Source organism: Carassius auratus, chromosome 3 (assembly GCF_003368295.1).
Source record: "Carassius auratus strain Wakin chromosome 3, ASM336829v1, whole genome shotgun sequence".
Classification (NCBI taxonomy): domain Eukaryota; kingdom Metazoa; phylum Chordata; class Actinopteri; order Cypriniformes; family Cyprinidae; genus Carassius; species Carassius auratus.
This window is the reverse complement of record NC_039245.1, coordinates 18,409,753-18,429,703: the sequence shown is the minus strand read 5'-3', so window position 1 is coordinate 18,429,703 and position 19,951 is coordinate 18,409,753. Positions and strand designations below refer to the sequence as shown.

The 19,951-nt window shown below is 38.6% G+C and overlaps 3 protein-coding genes across 3 annotated transcripts in view; 1 reads left to right on the top strand and 2 right to left on the bottom strand.

Annotated features, from left to right (window-relative positions):
• Positions 1 to 130: 130 nt before the first annotated feature.
• LOC113049354 (repressor of yield of DENV protein homolog) lies at positions 131 to 6,238 on the bottom strand. Its single transcript, XM_026211641.1, has 10 exons — positions 6,123 to 6,238; positions 5,680 to 5,821; positions 5,470 to 5,519; positions 5,087 to 5,125; positions 4,899 to 4,952; positions 4,763 to 4,804; positions 4,490 to 4,645; positions 4,288 to 4,391; positions 4,000 to 4,157; positions 131 to 1,294 (listed from the first exon to the last, which is right to left on the bottom strand). Exons 1-10 carry the CDS (start codon positions 6,147 to 6,149, stop codon positions 1,083 to 1,085), a joined length of 984 nt encoding a protein of 327 aa, XP_026067426.1. The 5' UTR covers positions 6,150 to 6,238; the 3' UTR covers positions 131 to 1,082.
• Positions 6,239 to 7,633: 1,395 nt separating this feature from the next.
• LOC113041816 (retinol dehydrogenase 8-like) lies at positions 7,634 to 11,620 on the top strand. Its single transcript, XM_026200413.1, has 6 exons — positions 7,634 to 7,745; positions 8,940 to 9,101; positions 10,011 to 10,190; positions 10,302 to 10,395; positions 11,062 to 11,245; positions 11,332 to 11,620. The coding sequence occupies exons 1-6, from the start codon at positions 7,640 to 7,642 to the stop codon at positions 11,545 to 11,547; spliced, it is 942 nt and encodes a 313-aa protein (XP_026056198.1). The 5' UTR covers positions 7,634 to 7,639; the 3' UTR covers positions 11,548 to 11,620.
• A 2,149-nt stretch (positions 11,621 to 13,769) lies between these two features.
• Positions 13,770 to 19,951, bottom strand: part of LOC113049349 (neurogenic locus notch homolog protein 2-like) — a 31,912-nt gene continuing 25,730 nt past the window's right edge. The window contains exons 26-33 of the mRNA XM_026211628.1: positions 19,665 to 19,813; positions 19,333 to 19,573; positions 19,136 to 19,226; positions 18,889 to 19,057; positions 18,124 to 18,428; positions 17,878 to 18,025; positions 17,698 to 17,795; positions 13,770 to 17,616 (exon numbers count right to left, since the gene is read on the bottom strand). Of these exons, the coding sequence (XP_026067413.1) occupies positions 16,135 to 17,616; positions 17,698 to 17,795; positions 17,878 to 18,025; positions 18,124 to 18,428; positions 18,889 to 19,057; positions 19,136 to 19,226; positions 19,333 to 19,573; positions 19,665 to 19,813 (2,683 nt within the window). The 3' untranslated portion in view covers positions 13,770 to 16,134. The remainder of the gene's footprint in view (positions 17,617 to 17,697; positions 17,796 to 17,877; positions 18,026 to 18,123; positions 18,429 to 18,888; positions 19,058 to 19,135; positions 19,227 to 19,332; positions 19,574 to 19,664; positions 19,814 to 19,951) is intronic.

The window sequence follows — 19,951 nt, the reverse complement described above, 5'->3', positions numbered from 1 at the left end:
TGTCAAGTTCTCTCGACATCTGATATGATTATTATTTGTCAGTGTAATTATGCAAAGACAGTATTAAGTAAAATTCAGATTTAATTGCAAAGACAAATGAATCTGCACTCAAATCCATGTTTATTCCAGATCACTTTTATTTTGACACATTATTAGAAGTTTTAACACATTGTTTGTCTTTGGGCATAATTTCCTCTGCACATGTCCCTGAAGTTTTCATTTGGGGAAATATTAGAGTTCGCCATGTGTTCGCCATATGTGTGTATGGACGGCTTGTTTTGTAAGGCTGACATAACAGCAAGTCTGTTTTTTTATTTGAAGACTAGGAACCACTGTACAATATGGTCTTCTTTGTTAACATTAGTTAACTAACATTCAGTAACAATATTTTTACATAATTTACAATCCTTTGCTAATGTTAAAATGTTAATTTTAATATTTGAGATCACAGTGCATTAAGAAATGTTAACAGATAGAACTTCTGATTTTAACCAGTATAAATAGTGAGATTAATCTTACCTAAGATCAATAAGGCATCAAATGAACTGTTATTGTACAGTGTTACAGATGATTATTTGTGTGTGGCTTATGAATCCATTAATAAGACCATAACAATGACACACAAATAATCATTATGTGATCATGTGAGGGGGAAATATAATTTATATATGCAAAAAATTTACTAACCAACAATATAACATAATTCAGACAATAAGGAAAGGAATTACTATCTGGATTTGTCTGTTTACATCAGCTCGGTAATAAACCTCGTATCACAGTGCTGCTGAATGCCTGGCAACTATTAAGCATTTCCAGGTTTGTTGACAGCATTATAGTTTCGTATCGCCTCAAATGCTCACTCTCTCATACACACACCTCAGGGTGTGCACTAATTGATCCTTAATCGTATCTGTATTCTGTGTTTGGTGTGTGTTGCACTGTGTTCATACAGCTTGCAGTGCATTGCATATTTCATTAGGGCTGCTTAGGCCTCAATACATTTGTTACTTTGAGTGAATTATTTGAAATTACATCAAAAATTATATAATGTTTCATTCAAAGCAACAGCTGAAGCTGCTGCCTCAGGTGCTGCTGTCAGAATCTTCATCAGACTCTTCTTCGATGTCGTCTAGAATGAGCTCGTTGATGCTCTCTATCAGACTGCCCTGACTCAGACAGGTGTTGACAGTGGATCCGCTGCTGATGTGAGCGGGGCTGGGGTAAACCACACGTGGCTTCCTGTTCTTCTGTCTGCTATGTGGGTGAACGCATTCGGTACCAGGAACATGGGGCTCTAGGTGAGACAAACATGCAGATGTTTATATTCATGCAGTTCTGCTTTAAAAATGTTAAACCGACATGATATAGAATTCACAGGCCATTTTTGCTTCTGCACTGAGACACACAGAGGGCTCCAGAAATCTGAGAACATCTGTGTTTGCAGATTCAAGAGTCAAGATTTGGATTACTTGTGGATTATTGTAATGTGTTTATCAGATGTTTGGACTCTGAAACTCCAAAAGGGTGAGTAAGTTTTTTGGGTAAACTATTCCTATAATATAATTTGTGATGAAATTGTTGTTTTAAATGAGAAAATTTCAAAACAGAAGCATTTACACTAGTGGCTTTTACACCCCAATGTATTTTTCAATGATGCTGAATGTTTACTGGAAAAAAAAAAATAACGGGACTCGATTATATTCATCAGAATGGTGATTCATGCCAGAATGGGACCTGAATAGGTGACACAGACAGCTGCTGCCTAGGGCGCAAAATGACTCGGGGGCCCCGCAGGGAAGTTTTTATATTTGTTATATTCTTTGGAATTTTTTTGGCCCTCTTGTGACCATCGTGAGCTCCTACACCTAATAGAGTACACCCAAAATAATTTCTGACAGTTAACATAATTTTAGTACTGATCTATCATCAAACTGACGTAATTATAATACATCATCATAACGCATTAATTATGCATGGCACACGTAGTTAAAATAGTTTTGCCATTTATGTGCTCTTAAAGTATCATTTCTAAAAAATGAGTAAAAAAAAAAGAAAATTATCAGGGGCACAATGCAAAAGTGAAGCAAAGAAGAGTGAAAAAAATATATATATAGAGATAAAAATAACAAGTTAACGACTATGTATCAGCCTGTGATCTTTATGTAGTATTTTAAAATAGACTTTTAAGAACATCTTAACTGACAACACTGACACCGTGGAATATTTTTCCTTGAGTTAACTGCTTATTTAATTGTACTTTATTTACTTTAAAATAAATGTAAGCTTCCGTAATGTTGTTTCAATATCAGCCTACACACTGCTTGCTTTTAATTCACCAAAAAGAGGCTAAATGTCTCCTGAAAAAGACCAAGACTAGGACTATAATCTAGCATTCATAAAATGAAATAATTAAGTTTAAGTATGTCATTTTCCACTGTATGTATGCATGGCCGTAGCCAGCTATGAGTTCACCGAGGCCCGGACCTTGGTAAACTTTTCATGTTCGAATATAAAATTTGTTCTCTGATTGACTAATTTGCTGCCAAACTCCTCATATGAATGTCTGCATGTATAATTCAGAATGTTTAGCGTCCGTGGGATGAAAATGATCGCTGCGAGTTGTGTGCAAGATCCAGCTATTGTAAGCGTTTTTGACTTGTTTTTCCACTAAATTTAGCACTAGAAAGTTAATAAAGTAGGAAGTTGCGGTTTAAGTATCTTATCTAATTTCCAAATTATTTTTAATAATTTCTGTTAATTTTATTTATTTATAGGTTTTTGTTTATATCAATAGCAACATCTGGCAACATTCAATCACCGGCGTTAGTCTGGCAGTTATCCAAATAGGCAGCGTGCAAATAGCAGAATTTGTTAGTTATATGCTATTTACACTAAGTGCAAATATCCTAAGATTCTATTTATACTATGTTAAAATAGCAGGATTTTATGCTATTTATACTACTTACTGCAAATAGTGGCAATTATCTGCACCTCTGTATTGTAGTACATTTATAAAACAGTATGCAACAATAATTGTATTTATAGGGGTTATTATAGCACAATTCTATTATAAGGGGGTTATTATAGAAATCCCCTGGACCTCACTAATTTTTAAAGCCTGGCTACCCATGTATGTATGCACAAAATTTAAATGAAAGGTATGGGTATGCTATTTAGACTAACTAGCTATCTAGCTGGCTAACGTGTAAAAATAAATTACAAAATGTGGCCTTTATTTTGTTGCCTTTGTTGTCTGTAAGAGTATTTTAGGCATTTCATATTGCTCATATTTCTCTTTGTTTTAATAAGTGCTTGCCACTGTAGTGGGAGTAGCTCATCTCTGGGCTCTTCAAAGGCAATTTTAACAGATTCAATCATAAAATACCTACAAGACGCTTCAACATCTCCATTTACTTATTATCACAATTTATGTACTGTTTATGTAAATACTTATCAGTATTCATGTTATATTATAGTAAAGTTTAGAAAAATCTGCATTTTAGAATTTTTTTAAGTGGGGGTGGGGGGCGGAAATCTAAAATCTTGCCTAGGGCACTAAAAGAGCCTGGGATGGCCCTGCGTGGGAAAATGTTACCTACCATTATGTTACTGTGCTGACACAGTGCCTAAATGATTACTTGCCTATTATTTACCATAACTTGCACAGCTTAGTTGACATCAGCTGAAAATAAAGTCAAATGCATTTTAAGAAGCGCAGCATATTTAAAGCAGAGCAAATTTAGATTCCATGTTGTTGGCTTTCAAAGAAAACTGTGTTAACAAACACATTAGAGGATCTAGACATCACATCTCGATCTTGCGGCTCAATACAAAGAATAAAGTGGTTTGCAGTGTTGCAGACTAAGTTAACATATTTTAACATTACCTTTATTGATTGATTTTGGTGGTCGGAAGCCTGTATATAATTTAAGCCTGCAGCGACACGTTGAGATAGAGCAAGACCTCTAGTGCTCATTGTGTCAAAAAGCATCAAATTACCCATTCGATTATAACAGTCTTCAGCAAGACAGCTGTGCTGATTTCTTCTTCTAGGCCCAGGCACAGTGCTTCTCTTCTTGGGTGGTATAATCTTTGTGGGGTAAATGGCTGAGCGACAGCCGTAACATGGGGAACGTCCATCCATTCGACCAAAGCCACTAACAGAAACACAAAACCTTAATACAATACTCCTCGTCATGCAGAAAAAAACAATGCCATGACTGTCAATCAAAACTGAAGAACAGCAATATACAGTACAGCATACAAAAAAAAAAGTGAATGTCTTACCTGAAGTTCCGTAAGCAGTTTGGGCAGGTAAACTCTGCCCAACCCCACATTTTGTTGGCTGGCACAGGGTCATACTTCTTTTTGCATCGACGACAACGTGACACCTGTAACAAGCCAAGTGCTCACACAGATGAATGCTCAACATAGGGAAAGCACAGAGTGAAAGTGATTTGAGCTTGTAAGGTGTGGTCAGACGTCATACCCTTTTCCTCTGAGGCACACGTCGCCACCAGTCCTTGTCACATGACTCGCAGGCAAACTGATGAATGACAGAAGGGATTTGGTTTGCCTGAGCCTGGTCAAACATTCGTTTGTTCTCCTCTGTTAACGGCAGAACTCGTAGACGCGTCCTGAGCTCCTGCAAGCAGGTCTGTGCATGTTACTGTAGTTCACACTGCTTACAGTACACGTACAGTTCTTCTGTATTAACCTTGGTACAACTGATTGCTCAAGTAAACATTGTAAAGCAACTAACCGCTATATCAGTGTCATCATTGGGCTTTTTCTTGGCCGTTACCTGAAGAGGGACAGGAGTGATTCAATAAAACTACAGTGTAACATGATGTTTTATTTATTCTGTAAACTCACACCCATATAGAGAAACTCCTTACGTGTGCTGGTTGACTGGCACCACTGGATCCAGGTGGCTGGGCAGGTTTTTCTTCCTATAAATTTTTGATGACTATCACCATTATACAACTAAAAACTGTGAAATAAACAGCAGTACCTGGTACTTTCAGAAATTATGTAACATAACAAATCATGTTTACAGTATGCTAGCGGATGGTTGGGATGTTACCTGTTGTTTTTCATCAGCTCTGAGTTTCATAACCACGTTCTATATGAGTGCAGAAAATGTACAGTTATACAGTGACTCCAGTAATGGGCACTTAAGTATACACACACTTCATATTATTGCATTTGATAAAAAATGCCTTTCTTCAAATGCTAAATCCCTGTTATTTATTTATTATAGTGAAGTGTCATCCATATATATATATATATGGATGACACTGCACTAGATTATATATATATATATATATATATATATATATATATATATATATATATATATATATATGAAATGTGCCATATGTGTACCAATTATTTTTTGCTACAAATTAAACCTACAAGCTCTTTCCATAAATGCAAACAAACTGACTGAAGTCACCTGCACCATACCTTAGCTACAGGGTCATTATTCAAAGCTGACATGTCTTCCTCGTCCAGCTCTAGATATGAAAAAACACATAAATAAGATGTGCAGTCGATACAAACACACAAAAAGCACATATAAAAAATTTTATAAAGAGAAATTGCATGAATAGTAGAGTGAGTAACGGCAAATAATACACTCATGAGAGTTCATAGGAGAAAAGGTTTGCACTTTACCCCTCTCATTGTCTTCCATCAGGGCGATACACATTGCAACCATACGATGATTGTTTTCATAGCGTCTCATGAGCACTACAGCCTTGTCAATTTCAACAAGTCCATGAAACCTCTCTCTCAGTCGCCTGACACTTTTTTCCAACTAAGTCAACAGAGAGCACAAGACATATTTACTGTTATTTATCTTTATTTGAAAGAACAACCACGTAGTATAAAACTGTGTAAGACTCGTGTGTGGCCCTTATTAGTACGAAATTAGTACGAAGTTGATTCCTTTAATGCAGGAAAACATCAATCCGTTTTTAACTACGAGCAAAATACACTGTGACTGTTGAGGAAGTTGCTGTAGTATACTTCCTTTAATAGCGTGCCTGTCATAATGTCTCCAATAAAATATCATGTGCCATTTAACTGTATGTTTATTCGAATAACAAATACTATACCTCTACTTCTTCCTGCATTCGGCTCATCTCTCTGTCGTTCGGAGTTGTTTTAGTGTCTGTAAGGACAATGCTAAACCTCTTATACTGTCGCACCGTTTCCTTTAGCGCTTTCTGTATATCAGTGTGATATTACTTTCAGTTTGATCACAAATAACATAGCATGACCACTAGAGGTCGCCACAATATCGTTCATGCGAATTTGTAGCGAGGATTTGGATTCATTGAGTTATTCGAATCTCCTGAATCGGTTCACTAAAAAGAATCAATCAGATTTGTTCAGTAATTCATTAAATCAATTTTATGTTTCAGTATAACGTCATTGCGTCATTTCATTCTGTATGGGCACCAGGTGCATAAAATACTTAGACTAGCCTTAAAAGTTAGTCATCGAATTTTTTTCTTCAAGGCTGGTCATACATTTTTTTTTTTATTCAGTTACAAACAATGGTATTTTGGTCTAATTTGAATCTGAAAAGTAAGACTGATTACCACTTGGTTAACTGCTTGTTTGTCAAACTAGTTATTAAGACACAGTCTAAAAGTTTATAAAAAATATTAAGCCTATTTATAAATAATCAATTTAGGACATGCATTGTATATATATATATATATATTATTATATATTTGTGTAATTATATAGGTCTAATAATAATAACAATTGTTGTTATTATTATTATTATTATTATTATTATTATTATTATACAGTCAATGACTTCAAATCCCAGGGTTCTCTGAACGCAAACGCAACATGATTTGTTTTCACAGTGTCGCTCTCGTGCAGAACTCACGCGCTCCGGCTGAAAGGAGTTTATGGATGATAAGATCGAGGTCTGTCAACAGAACACAGGTCTGTACACGCTGCAGAACGGACGGTTTTGTTGCTTTCAGTAAGAGCATGTCCCAGAACGCCTGAAAGAGGTTTAGTCTTATGCTAAAAATTATATGCTTTTGTATCTCATGTTTTGTTTTTCACGCAGTGAGTTAACTGTCGTTCCTGTCAATTTGAATGCTTAATATTAAAACGTGAAGACCTTTATGTAACATAACACTTGTCGTCGGGTTTTAGATGTGAAATTTAACACAGATTTAGTGCATTGCAACTGACCAGTTAAGAGTGCACGAGGCGCGCTCCCGTGCTGAGAAAATCTGATTAAGATTTAATCCGTAGTCCAGAAACCTTTCAACGTTCTCTCTACATTTATTTGTCCCGTTAAATATTCACCTGTTAAACTTTGAATTAAACGATCTTCTTACTGTGTTATTACTGACTTTTGCATTGAAGAGCTTGCAAAATGTAGCCTACTTGGTATTGTTGCTATTATTAATCATATTTACATAGGCTATGTGTTGTAATATATTTCTATTAGTGTAAAACTGAGGTTGGCATATAAAATGTTACCTAAAGAATTTAACATGGCTGAGATTCTGAACAGAAAACTGGCCATAAACGTTGGTAAATATAGTGTCACTAAGGTTTAATGATTTTATTGTAGTTTCAGATTAAAAATTGTCATTGAATGAAAGTTATGGGGACGCGAAAAGTTTTGGTGACAGGATGCTCCTCTGGAATTGGTTTGGCGGTGGCTGTCCGTCTAGCAAAAGATGAATTAAAGCGCTTCAAGGGTAAGAAGATCCGGCCTCTTATAATCTTAAATATATATGTTACCTTCAAAAATGAATAACTAACACAGTAACTAATGCATAATGAAAAGGACTAGTAATGCAATATTAACATTGCAGTAACTATTATTAATTAACATGAGACTAGGATTCATGCATTAGTAATATGTGGTAGTCTTTTATTAGCAAATCAGTAACCAATTTGTTTTCATGCCTCCCAGAGGCTACATACAGTTCTATAATAAATGTGAAACTAATCAGTAATTAGAACACATGACAGATTATTTAGATTTTTATTTAGATTTTGTCATCTACTTTAAAATTTAACCACTTACAGAATCTATAGATAATAATATGTAAATAATTAGTACATTTTATCAGTATTCTTACAGAACTGACTGCGGACAGTTTTAATGAAATTAATATTTAATTGCAGTTTTTTTGCACCTTACAATTTTCTGGAATCCTTCTGAAATGAATACACCAAATACTTTAGAAAAATTATTTATTTAATATACCTCACTGAAAGATATGGTTACTATGTATATCTTTTTTGCTTTAGATATCTCTCCTAATTTGAATTTGAATTGCCATGTGTATGAAATGTGCTATATAAATTAACTCGCCTTGCCTTGCCTAATCTTTATAAATGGTTACAAGAAATGAGATTGGATTTTCATTAATACCTTTTGTAAGAATGATGGTAACCCACTAGTAATGATTCAGGTGTTAACAAATCCGAAGGATAAACTAGCCAAAATCTTACAAAAAAACCTCAAAAGCTTACAGTGATTTCAGTCATCACAAGGGAGTCATATTTTCACTAGTTGATTTACCGGTAACATGATTTTTTCAAATTATGCATTCTACATTATTTTAATTCATTATCAAACTGTATGTAATTTCTTAGTAGGTCTTTGGGAGGTATGAAAAAAAATTGTAGTTACATATTAGCTAACAGTGAACTAATGCATTCAACTGAGTGCTGTTACTTATTCTTATTCTTCAACATTTTGTTGTTATAGTTAATAGTAGCTACTAGAATGTTAATGCTGTATTACTTATTTGTTTCTGTGTAGTTATCCATTAGAGATGCAACAATATTCTAAGTTACAGAATGTACATTAGCTTATAATCAGGTAAGTGTAATGTTTTTAGTGTTATTTTAAGTCTAACTGTTGATTGTGCTTGAGTTAGTAGTGGCCACTATGAGGGACCTGGATAGGAGAGAATCTCTGGAGAGAGCAGCTGGAGAAAGCCTCAACAGATCCCTGGAGATCCGACAGCTGGATGCCACCTGTGAGGACTCCATCAGAGAGTGTGTCAACAGCTTGTCAGATCGACGAGTGGATGTGTTAGGTGACACTGAGAGTTTCCTTTCCAACACATATTTCCTTCATTCGCTCATCTTAGTTGCTGAGCATTGCAGCTTCACAGCGACACAACCAAAAGTTGTGTCTTTTGACTTGACTAAAAGCTTTTCAACACAAACAGTTATCTGCTTATTATTTACGTTTTTATTCCACATTTGTGTTACCACACAGAGTTCATCAGAGGAACTTGATGCTCAAATATGCATCACTTGTATCAGCAATATGTTAATTAACATTTGGTAGTAGATTCGCCACTGACTTTAACGTTTCTAAAATAAAAATAAAATTACAATATCGCTCTATTTTAACATGTGTAACCTTCTCACTGCTAATGGTGGAAGGATACTCAACCTGTGTTTTAAAGGGATAGTTCATCCAAAATGGAAAATTTTAATATTGTTTACTCTTCCTCATGTTGTTACAAATCTGTATGATTTCTTATTCATTTGCAAAACTCAAAAGATATTTTGAAGAATGTTGGTAACAATACAGTTTTGATTTCCATTAACACTCACCGAATGGACAAAAAAACATAATTTTTCAAAATATCTCTTTTATTTTCCACAGAAAAAAAGAAAATCAAATATGTTGATGACAGAATTTAGTTTTTGCCTGAACTGTCCCTTTAGACTGTACTCTCCAAAATGCTACAGAATGTTTTCCCACATCCGGCTTGATTTAGACCAGGGGTGCCCTGGAGGGCCGCTGTCCTGCAGAGTTGAACTCTAACCCCTATTAAACACACCTGAACCATCTAATCAAGCTCTTACTTGGCATAACTAGTAACTTCCTGGCAGGTGTGCTAAGGCAAGTTGGTGCTAAACTCTGCAGGACAGCAGCCCTCCAGGACCAATTTTGGGACCCCTGATTTAGACTCTCCCACACTGTTTTGTAGTGAATAATGCTGGTGTGGGTATGATTGGTCCTTTGGAGTGTCAGAGTGTAAGTGATATGCAGGATCTCTTCAACACTAACTTCTTTGGCCTGGTGAGATTGGTGAAGGAACTGCTGCCTGACATGAAGCAGCGTCAGAGTGGACACATCGTAGTGATGAGCAGCGTCATGGGCATCCAGGGTAGTACCACAAAGCTAATTTATTTAAGCTGTACACATTTAATTGAAAGAATCATACAATTACTGTTCAAAAATTATATTTTTAGAGTACTCTCTTGTTTTTCTTTCTCAGGACTACTTTTCAATGATGTATATGCTGCCTCTAAGTTTGCTGTAGAGGGGTTTTGTGAGAGTCTTGCTGTGCAAGCTATGAAGTTTAATATCAAGTGAGTACACAATAAAACTAATTCTCTAGCAAATTGATAAAAAGGGCTAGGTTAACTTAAATATGCTCAAATTCACTTTTAATCAGCTGGTCCTAAAGTGATTTTTAGTGGATGTTCTGTTCTAGTCTAAAATCTGAAGTGTATTTTTTTTTAAACTGTACTTGCAGGTAAAATGATATGAATAAAATTAAAGGCCACTTAAGTGTAATTAAAAAGAATACAGTTTCATGACTGTGTTTCCTAACACACTTTTGTACACTTACAATTTGCACTTTGTTATAATGTCAAACTAAAAGTATTACTTTGCACATGTAAAGTACCGATTAAAGATATAACTAAAGGTATTATTTGAGATTACATGTAAAGTTAATATTTTTAATTGTATAAAAATTGCTATATCATGCATTTAAGTGTCCTAAAATTATTGAATTACATTCAGTTCACATTTATGTATATTTTTTAAAAGAATATAAGACTCTTTTTAAAAGTATGCTATAGTGTATTTCTTTTTCACAAGGGTAAATATGTGGCAACTATTAACCTGCAACAACCACAAAGTGTCTAAATACCTTTGTCTTTTTTTTAAACTATTAACTATGTACAGTATGTTAATGAAGCATAAACATTCATGCATTGTAAGTATTGATTTTATATAAATTCCCACAGGATGACGTTAGTGGAGCCAGGCCCAGTTGTAACAGAGTTTGAGAAGAAAGTGTATGAAGAGGCAGAGAAGATGGATCTGTCAGAGACTGATGAGGAAACGGCTCGCATCTTCCGTCAGATCTACCTGCCATATTCACGTAAAATTTTTAACTCCATCGGGCAGACACCTGAGGATGTGGCAGAGGTGAGTGTGTGGATAGGCTGTTCTTTCGTTTCATTAAGGCTCCCTGTTCAACTCAGTAACAGAAAAATATCTCTTATTTCTTAAAGCAAACTCTCCAGCTGATTGGGTCCAAGAATCCTCCATTTCGTCATCAGACCAATCGTTTGTACATGCCACTGACTGCCATGAAGCATGCTGACCCTACAGGGCAACTACCCATAGATGCATTCTATAAAATGATCTTCCAGCATGACCGTATGTTCAATGCTACTCTGAGTATTCTACGCATACTTCACAGGAGAATGGGTCAAGGTGCTGGCTAAAAAGCTCTCAGAGGATTTTGATGGAGAAAACCAATTCAGAAACATCCCAGGGACCATTTCATGGCCCAAAAATGGGTCCCTTGCTCATTGCAAATAATAAAATGCAACAAACCACAATTAGTATAGCAACAGTTTTGCTACTGTGGTCAGTACTTGATGTCGAATAAGTCCGGATCCTGACTTTAACCTTAGGACAGTATTCATGTTAATGTAATGTCATGTAATCAATGTTTAGTTGCAAATTGCAGTGTGTAACAGCTCTAGTGCCCTTTTCATGGTGACATGGTTTTTAACAGTCAAGGGGCTGTATGTACAGTAGAAATTCTGAACTTCCACTGGTGGCCATGAAGTGAACTGCAACCAGCAACTTAGTTAAATTCAGTGCCCCGATATACTCGTGGCAAAGTTATTTTTGTTTTTATCCAGTACAAAGGTAGTCTCCCGTAGCCAGACCTTCAGACTGATGGTTGAAGGTCTGGAATCCATGATTTAACTGACATGTCAAACAACCAATCACATCGTTTTGTTCAGCTTCACGTTCCGGGGTGTGGAAATGTCGCTACAATAACAGTATGTAAAACACTCGGATGTATTTGAAAGATTGTATGTCGTGAACTTTAAATATTTCGCAGTCTTTTGAAACTTCAGTGTTTGGATGATCCTAATAAGCTCTCGTCATCACAGTTGTAAACACTACGACTTTCTTCATTCGTGAGGGGGTTTGGCGCCACGGAATCTTTGTTTCCTGACAGAACGTTAAAGAACACGACACACACGTCTCCCAGAAATCCTGTATAATTCAACCAGTCCGATGATGACTTCAACACTCCTGAAGTATTTCCACTTTTGTGTCCCATATCCATCAGACGTTTAGCCAACAGTCCATGGGCATGAAGTCTGAGGCTGAGACTAGTACAAAGGCAGCTGCCAGCACAAACATGCCACCGGAAGTGCCACTGCCACGATTAGCACTTGCAAATTCCTTGGAAAAATAAACACACAACAAATATGACAGCAGTGAGAAAGCAGCAGTTAAGAAAGCATCTGATCATAGCGATGTGGATATGTTTGCAGCAGTTCTGCATTAACGACAGGAGAGGTAATTAAAATTACACCGTTATGTTGTTTGATACAGATGTGTATTTAGATCTGGCTATTTGAGACTATTTTGAATTTGAATTTTCCTTTTCTTTGCGCGACACATTCATGTTACAGACAGTACAGTATAGTATATTAAACATTTTGTAAGCATTTGTTTCTTGTGTTATAAAATGGAAGGGAGGCTTTCGGGATCGCGTGTAATGTCCAAAAATGTCCTTCACATTAAAATCATTCTATAGGCTTTCAAAAGCCTGATTCGGCCAGTCATGTGACAGGCAACATGAGCAACTCATTCCTGGGTTCATAGGGTCACTAAACTCTCCACTGTGAATAAATCGCCATCCGAATCCTTGTCTTATCACTAAAGTGCCATCCTAGGAAATCAGGGAAAGTCTTTTGTTTTTTATGTTCGCCACAGGTTGTTCACACATTGACAGAAAAATTCGATTAACACATGAAAATTCTTAGCCCTTTAAAATAAAATATGAAAAACGTAAATTTTTAGTTTTTAGGGTCTGCAAGTCTTCTTACGTGTGGGAAAATAATGTTTGGTTTTAAAATAACAACAACTTTCCAATGATTCAGTAAATCAATACTGTTGGAGCTCCATTGGTAAATTGGTACCTTAGTTGCTTAGCAATGTACAAATAAATTGCAAAAAACAAACCTTGTTTTTTTTGGTTTGTTTTTGCTTTAATTAATTTCAGTTATTGAGTGGGTTAGTGACATTATGTGGTTGCCTTGCAACAACATAAATAAGCTACAGGCTTGAAATTTCCCACATGTGCAAAAACAAACAACTCTTGTATTCATGACTTTAGATGGACAAGCTGCAATATCACTTAATTCCGATAGATGTAGATAGATAGAAATATGTTTGCAAATTCTTTACGTGAAAGCCTCTCCATCACGAATGTCTGTTGACATTTAATCATTAACATTGAGTACCCAAGTGAGTTAATTTCATTATGAGCATCGTTAAATAGATGCTTTGGATTGATATTTGACAAAAAGTGATTAGTGAGTACTAGAGTTTCCCAGTTTGTGTGATCTAAAACAAAACACTTGATTCAGAATGCAAGGAAATATAAAAGAGGTGAGACAAAGAATAAGACATAAGTGAAATGTAGTTTCTACTGCTTTATTAGAAGTAACATATTTTACAACTTTGTCTGTAGAAAGAAACTGTGAAAAACTGTTTATATACAATGATTTAAACTACTTTTAAACAAGTATAGGAAATTAATAATGACAATAGAAAATATCTATGGCTGTTCTAGTTATGCAAGACCAATTACACAGTCACATCCTCACCTTAATGCTAATAAAAAGTACATTTACTTTTTGTTCTTTTTAGTACATATTCATTTCAGGAACATAAGACTTCTCATAAACAAGTAGACTTAAACAAGGTGAAACATATTTACAGAAAGGTACTGGAATTTCAAAAATACCTGGAGAACTGTATCATGAGAAGTGAAAAGTTGTGAATTAAAGGAAGACTTGTGCTGGGTTAGAAAAGCATAGTAGTACTTATGTAGGATAACAAAGAGGTCCAGAATGTGCTCCAAAACCATCACAAGCCTTGAAATGTGGTACATGAAGATTTAACTGTTACACTCAGTACAGATAAAGCACAAATACTATTTAAAAAAATAATATATGGCTGAAAGCAATGTTTATGTGCCATAGTTTAGTGAAATGGGCATGTTCCTCTTGGCGATAGCAGGGAAACACCTGTCCTTATCATCAAATGCAGGTCTAACAGTTGGGAATATCAAGAGGGATAAACACATGGACATGTTACAGAAAGCCAGGGGCATCACTACATGGTAGCGTTTCCCATCTCACGCCTTCTGACCAGACACGACAGATGTCATCGTCTAGGCTGATGGGGTGGGAACTGCTAAAGATGCAGACAACACTGCATGCTATATAACACCTCCCTGAGGAGTAACAGAGCAATAGCAGACCATTAGAACCCCGTTAGCCATGTACCCAACACACAACACATATGCCTGCTATCCAAACCAAAAGGAGCTGGAATATGATTAGACCACATGGAAATGCTGGACCTGAGGGATCAAATTACATTAAAATCAATCAACCACACTGCCTTGGCTTCATAAAGCCCCAGAGGAAGACTATCTCGTGGTCAAGTGTCAGCTGCAGCTGTTCAGTATTGAAATGAAGTGCTTGTGAGGGCTCAGGAACACGGTGAGATCAGGTCCGCAGCGGTCATCGGCTCCACGAGTGCTGGTGGGTGGGCTCTGAGCAGGAATGTTTGTGGAAAGGAAGTTGGGTGTCACCGAAAAAGTGACACAGAGCAGCAGCCTAATAACACAGCTTAATACATCAATGTGCCACAGGTAACTGTGGTTCCGAACATGTGGTTATTAAAGTAAAAATAGATAACTAATTTACACAAGGCAAGACTATAAGGCAGTGACTGGCTGGGATGTTGAAAAGGAACAGGTAGAGCATTCGCCTGCACAGGCCCATGTAAGACGGCGAGGTCACTGAAAAAACTACGTTCAGTAAAACAATTTCCACTGATACAACACAACACTGAAAACTGGCCTGTTTAAGAGGATTTCAGGGTTTTCTTACCGTCTTTCTCGCTCTCTCAAGCTTTTCCCCCTTGAAGTGCTTTACAGATGCCCCTCTACATTCACACAAATACTTTTACAAAATGTATAAAATCATTTTAAATCAGAATATTTTCACTTGTATCGGTCTCTATATACCTCTGTTTTCATGTGCCAATCTGTTTCTGAATGCTAGACTAAATAAATATCACTAAAATTTGTAAAAATTCTAATCTCATTATGTGTGTGTGTGTGTGTGCATGTCACTCAAAAGCCTGATTTATAAATTCTGACTGTATCAGTTGCTGCTGATGGAACTGGGGTGGAACAGGCAAACTAAGCAATCATGAGTTGTTCCTCTTGTAACAGTAGTAACATGGAACCTGAGGAGATCTCACAAGCCCCACATAATATATTGGGAGTAGTAAGGCAGTTGTTATGGGGGTCACTAAAAGCAACAGAAACAGAAACAGAAAGAGGGTGAAAACACCCACAAGGCAGTTTGGAAAACATAAGACAATAAATAAAAAGAAAGAATTTTCCTTCAACATTTCACTTTTCTCTCAGTTTGTTAGTTTCAGGAATGTCCCCAAGTCTTTGAAATGAAAGACATGGTATTCTTCATATACTTTTTCTTTTTTTTATAATTAAAGTCCATCTGTGACAGAACGTCTTACTTCATTAAATTGTCTTTTCTTTTTAAGACAACACAAATTTCCCTTTAACTTGCTTTCTGCAAACACCAGCAGACAGTCTTTTTGATGCAAAACAGTCAATCCTAATCCAAATAAAATCTTGGAAATGGGCTGACAGGTAAGTAAAAAAAAACAAGTCCTAGAGTGATGCTTGACAACTCTACTCTCTCAAAGTCACAAACATTATAGGTAGTTTGAGTTGCTCAAGCAAACACCTGCATCTTCCCATTGGACTCCTGGACATGCGAAATCTGGGTCTGGGTAGGAGCTGTGACGGCTGGGCTGGGGGTGGAGTCAGACCAATCGGACACACAGTGAGGAGAGGGACTGGACCAGGGCTCTGGAGACTCTGGAGAAGGGGTCAGGTAAGGATGTTCACTGGGCACATCCGGGTAATGCTTGGGTGTCGCATCCATGGCCGAGCTGCAGCTGTGCTGGGAGGGCGGTGTGGGGTAATCCTCCGGCCCTGTGGTGCTAACGCTCACCTGTGCCGGGTGTGCCTGAGATGGGATAGCCTGTGCTTGCGAAGCCTGAGGAGCTGCCGAGGCTTGCGGTGGCTGAGTCTGTGGCTGGTAGAAAGCTGGAGGAGGCTGTGCCTGTTGTGGGGTCGGGGGAGTGGAGGAGCCCATGCGGGTAAGGTTGGGGTTGGTGAGGGTGTGGCTGTGAAGTTGCTGCTGCTGCTGCTCTGCAATGGGTGGCAGTTTGACTGGGCTAATAGAGGGTGTGTTGGAGACGGGTGTTGGCTGCAGGATGGACTGCTGGGCATTACGGAACATCTGTTGCTGGTGCATGAGCATGCTGCTTTGCTGCAGGGTCGGTGTCTGAGGGAGCATGCCTGCTTGGCTACTTGCTGGATGCATAATGTTGACCATGGTCTGACTGCATTGAGAAGAGGGGGGCATGCGGTTGTGCCAGTCAAATGGCACGCTTACTGGACTTACTATACCCATGTTGAGGCTCATCTGGCCGGCATTCAGCACGCAGTTGTGGGGGCCTTGGTTGACGCCGCCCCCTTGCATGGCCACACGACCGTGCATGGAGAGCCCACCATCACTCAGGTCGCTCAGCTGAGCTAGGGAGACTGCAAAAGGGCTGGTGCCATTAAAAATACTGCTGTGCACCATTGGAGTGGTAGGGACAGACATGGAGGAGTGGAAGAGGCCAGGAGAGGGCATGGCAGCTGGTGAGGTTGGATTGGTGATGTAGCCGGCATTGCTGGCACCTCCGCGTGGCGAATCCAGCGAGTCGACAGGGGAGAGCGTGACGGAGCTCTCCAGCAAAGCACTCTGCATGTCTAGCGTCAGCCGTTTGTTACGTGCTTTGGCTGATTCTTTCAGGTTGGTAGTGTGCTGTCCACCTATGCCTTTAGCCCCAGGGCGACGGTTCTTCTTACCCTGCGGGGTGCTTTTCAGCCCTTGGAGGAAGTTGGTGGGAGGACACATGAGTGGTGAGAGGGTGTGGCTACCAGATAAGTGGTGACCTGCCCCTACATGTCCCTGCGGACTTCTTACAGTGTTATATTCATCCAATAGCTGTACAATATCATGGTGCATGCGCTCCTGGGCGATATCTCGAGGGAGCCTGTCCATGTGATCTGTTATCTCCCTGTTAGCAAAGTGAGCCAACAACACCTTTACAGCCTCACAGCTACCTTCCCTGGCAGCCAAGAATAGTGGAGTTTCCTCCTAAAGATAGTAGATAGATGTAAAAGTTAAAAACATGACTGAGATAGTTATATCTGAATATTAAAGGAAAAAATTGCATACCTTGAGGTCCTGCATATCTTTATTGGCACCGTTCTTCAACAAGGCAATTGTAGCTTCAACATTGTTGACTGCTGCTGCCCAGTGCAAAGCTGACTTTCCTGTTGGAGAGCGAATGGAACCATCAGAAACAAAGCAACCTCACATCAGGAGCAGGAACTTTTTCTTTTCTTTTGCATTTACCGATTTCATCAACAGCGTTGACATCAGCATGACAGGTGATCAACTCTTCCACCATGCCTTCTACTGCCAGACGGGCTGCAAGGATCAGAGCAGTGGAGCCATCATACATGCGTGCATCCAGGTCTGTGGCACGGTTCCTGATCAGAATCTGCAGAAGCAGGAACATGGGATACATAACACTGACATTGTTTCAATAGTCCATATCTGCTTATACTTTATACAGCATTTGGTTTTAGGTGACTTTACCTGGAATACCCCTTGGGCATCAGCTGCTACAGCTGCATGCAAAGGTGTGCGGCCTGTGTTATCCTGTGCGTTTGCATCAGCCCCAGCATCCAGGAGCCGTTTAGCTGCGTCAGCCCGGGCATAACGTGCAGCCAGATGCAGAGCGGTCTCTCCAGTGCGGTCGGTCTGAGCTGCAAGTGATGCTCCCTGGTAAATAAGGTCGGATATGATGTTGGCGGATGATTCTTCTGAATCATCATCTTCGGTCACCTCTGGCTCCAGTCCACCTCCACAGAAGGATGCCAGCATCAGGGGTGTGAAGCCATCTAAGTAAAGTAATAGTTTGTAAATGTTTTGAATACATATGCTATTATTGTATTTAAACTTTTTCTATGCAAGGCAACTGATAAGGCCTAACCAAGGAGTACGGGTGTGTTCACACTTGTCATGTTTTGCAATGAACTCTGGTGTGATTGATCTGTTAGTGCAGTTCATTTGAGTAAGTGTGAACACTTCCATCCGAACCCTGGTGTATAACAAACAAGCGAACCGAGACACTTCCAAACGAACTCTGGTGTGGTTCAAATGAAATAACCAATTAGGGGCAAACAGGTTGTGAACATATTACTATGCCTTTAGGTTCGCTGTCAAAAATGCCAATGTGAATGCTAAGTGGATCAGGACCAAATGTATAGTTTTCTTTTTTTCGTCTGGACCAAACGAATCAAGAAAACCGAACTACAAGTGTGAATGTACCCTAAGGGTAAAAAGCCAAAAATATCATACCAGGGCCTCGGACATTGACATCCATGCAATCACTGTCAAACTCTCCCTGTGGAGGAGTGAGAGCCATGGAAGGAGGCATACGGATATCTGCCGCTGCCAAGTGGTGCTGTGTCCATTGTCTGCTGTCAACTGCGTCCTCACCATCAGACAGAATACTGGGCTCTTCCACCTGTACAAAAACAGCCAACATTAGTAAGATATACAACTGACAAATACATCGTAAGATAAATGATAAATGGTCACTCACCTTAAACCGTTTTGCCTCTGGGCAGTCTGTGTCTATCCACTGGTCACTGTGATCTGCCAGTAGAGACTCTTTCGCTGTCTTTGGCATGTGTCTGCAAAGAGTCATGAACGCTAATTAGTCCCTTTGAAAGGGATATTTTGATGAACTATACTGATAGTAGTTATATATAAAGAACTGATAATGCATGAAACACTTACTTCATGCCCAGGGAATCTTGCCCCACAGGTTCTCTGCGGTTCTTGTTACTGCTTGTTTCCTTCTTGAGGAAGAAGCCCTCAGGGAACCAGAGTGTGCTGTGTTCACGTTTGCGGCGGGCAATCAACATGCCCACCATCAAGATTACCAACAAGAAGAGAGAAGCTACTCCTACTAATAGTAGCTTGACCCAGTCAGGATCCTCAGTTCCCCCAGTATCATCAGGATCACTTATTATTACACCTGAAAGAGCATGATTAGTATGATTATAAAATCCAACTGTACCAATGGGACCTAATGGGATGTAAGAAAGCAATTAAGTCTGTGTACTTACCGCCCACGTCCTTCAGGGGGTATGGGAAATTTAACATCTCCAGAGCAGACAAAGCACCCAGGTATTCAGCAGCGCTATTAGCGCTGCGGAAGCAGTCATCTGAACCCTGTGAGCAGAGCCTGTTGTCTATTTCCAAGTATACAACGGACCTGCAGAGGAGCCAAAGAGTTTTCATTAAGGCACATTCACAATTGTAAAATTTTGGTTATATTTTGCTGGCAAATGTTTGGTATTGTCAATTTTGTAGCAATGCATGAAGCACCCCTTACTGAGAGGTTACTTCCAAA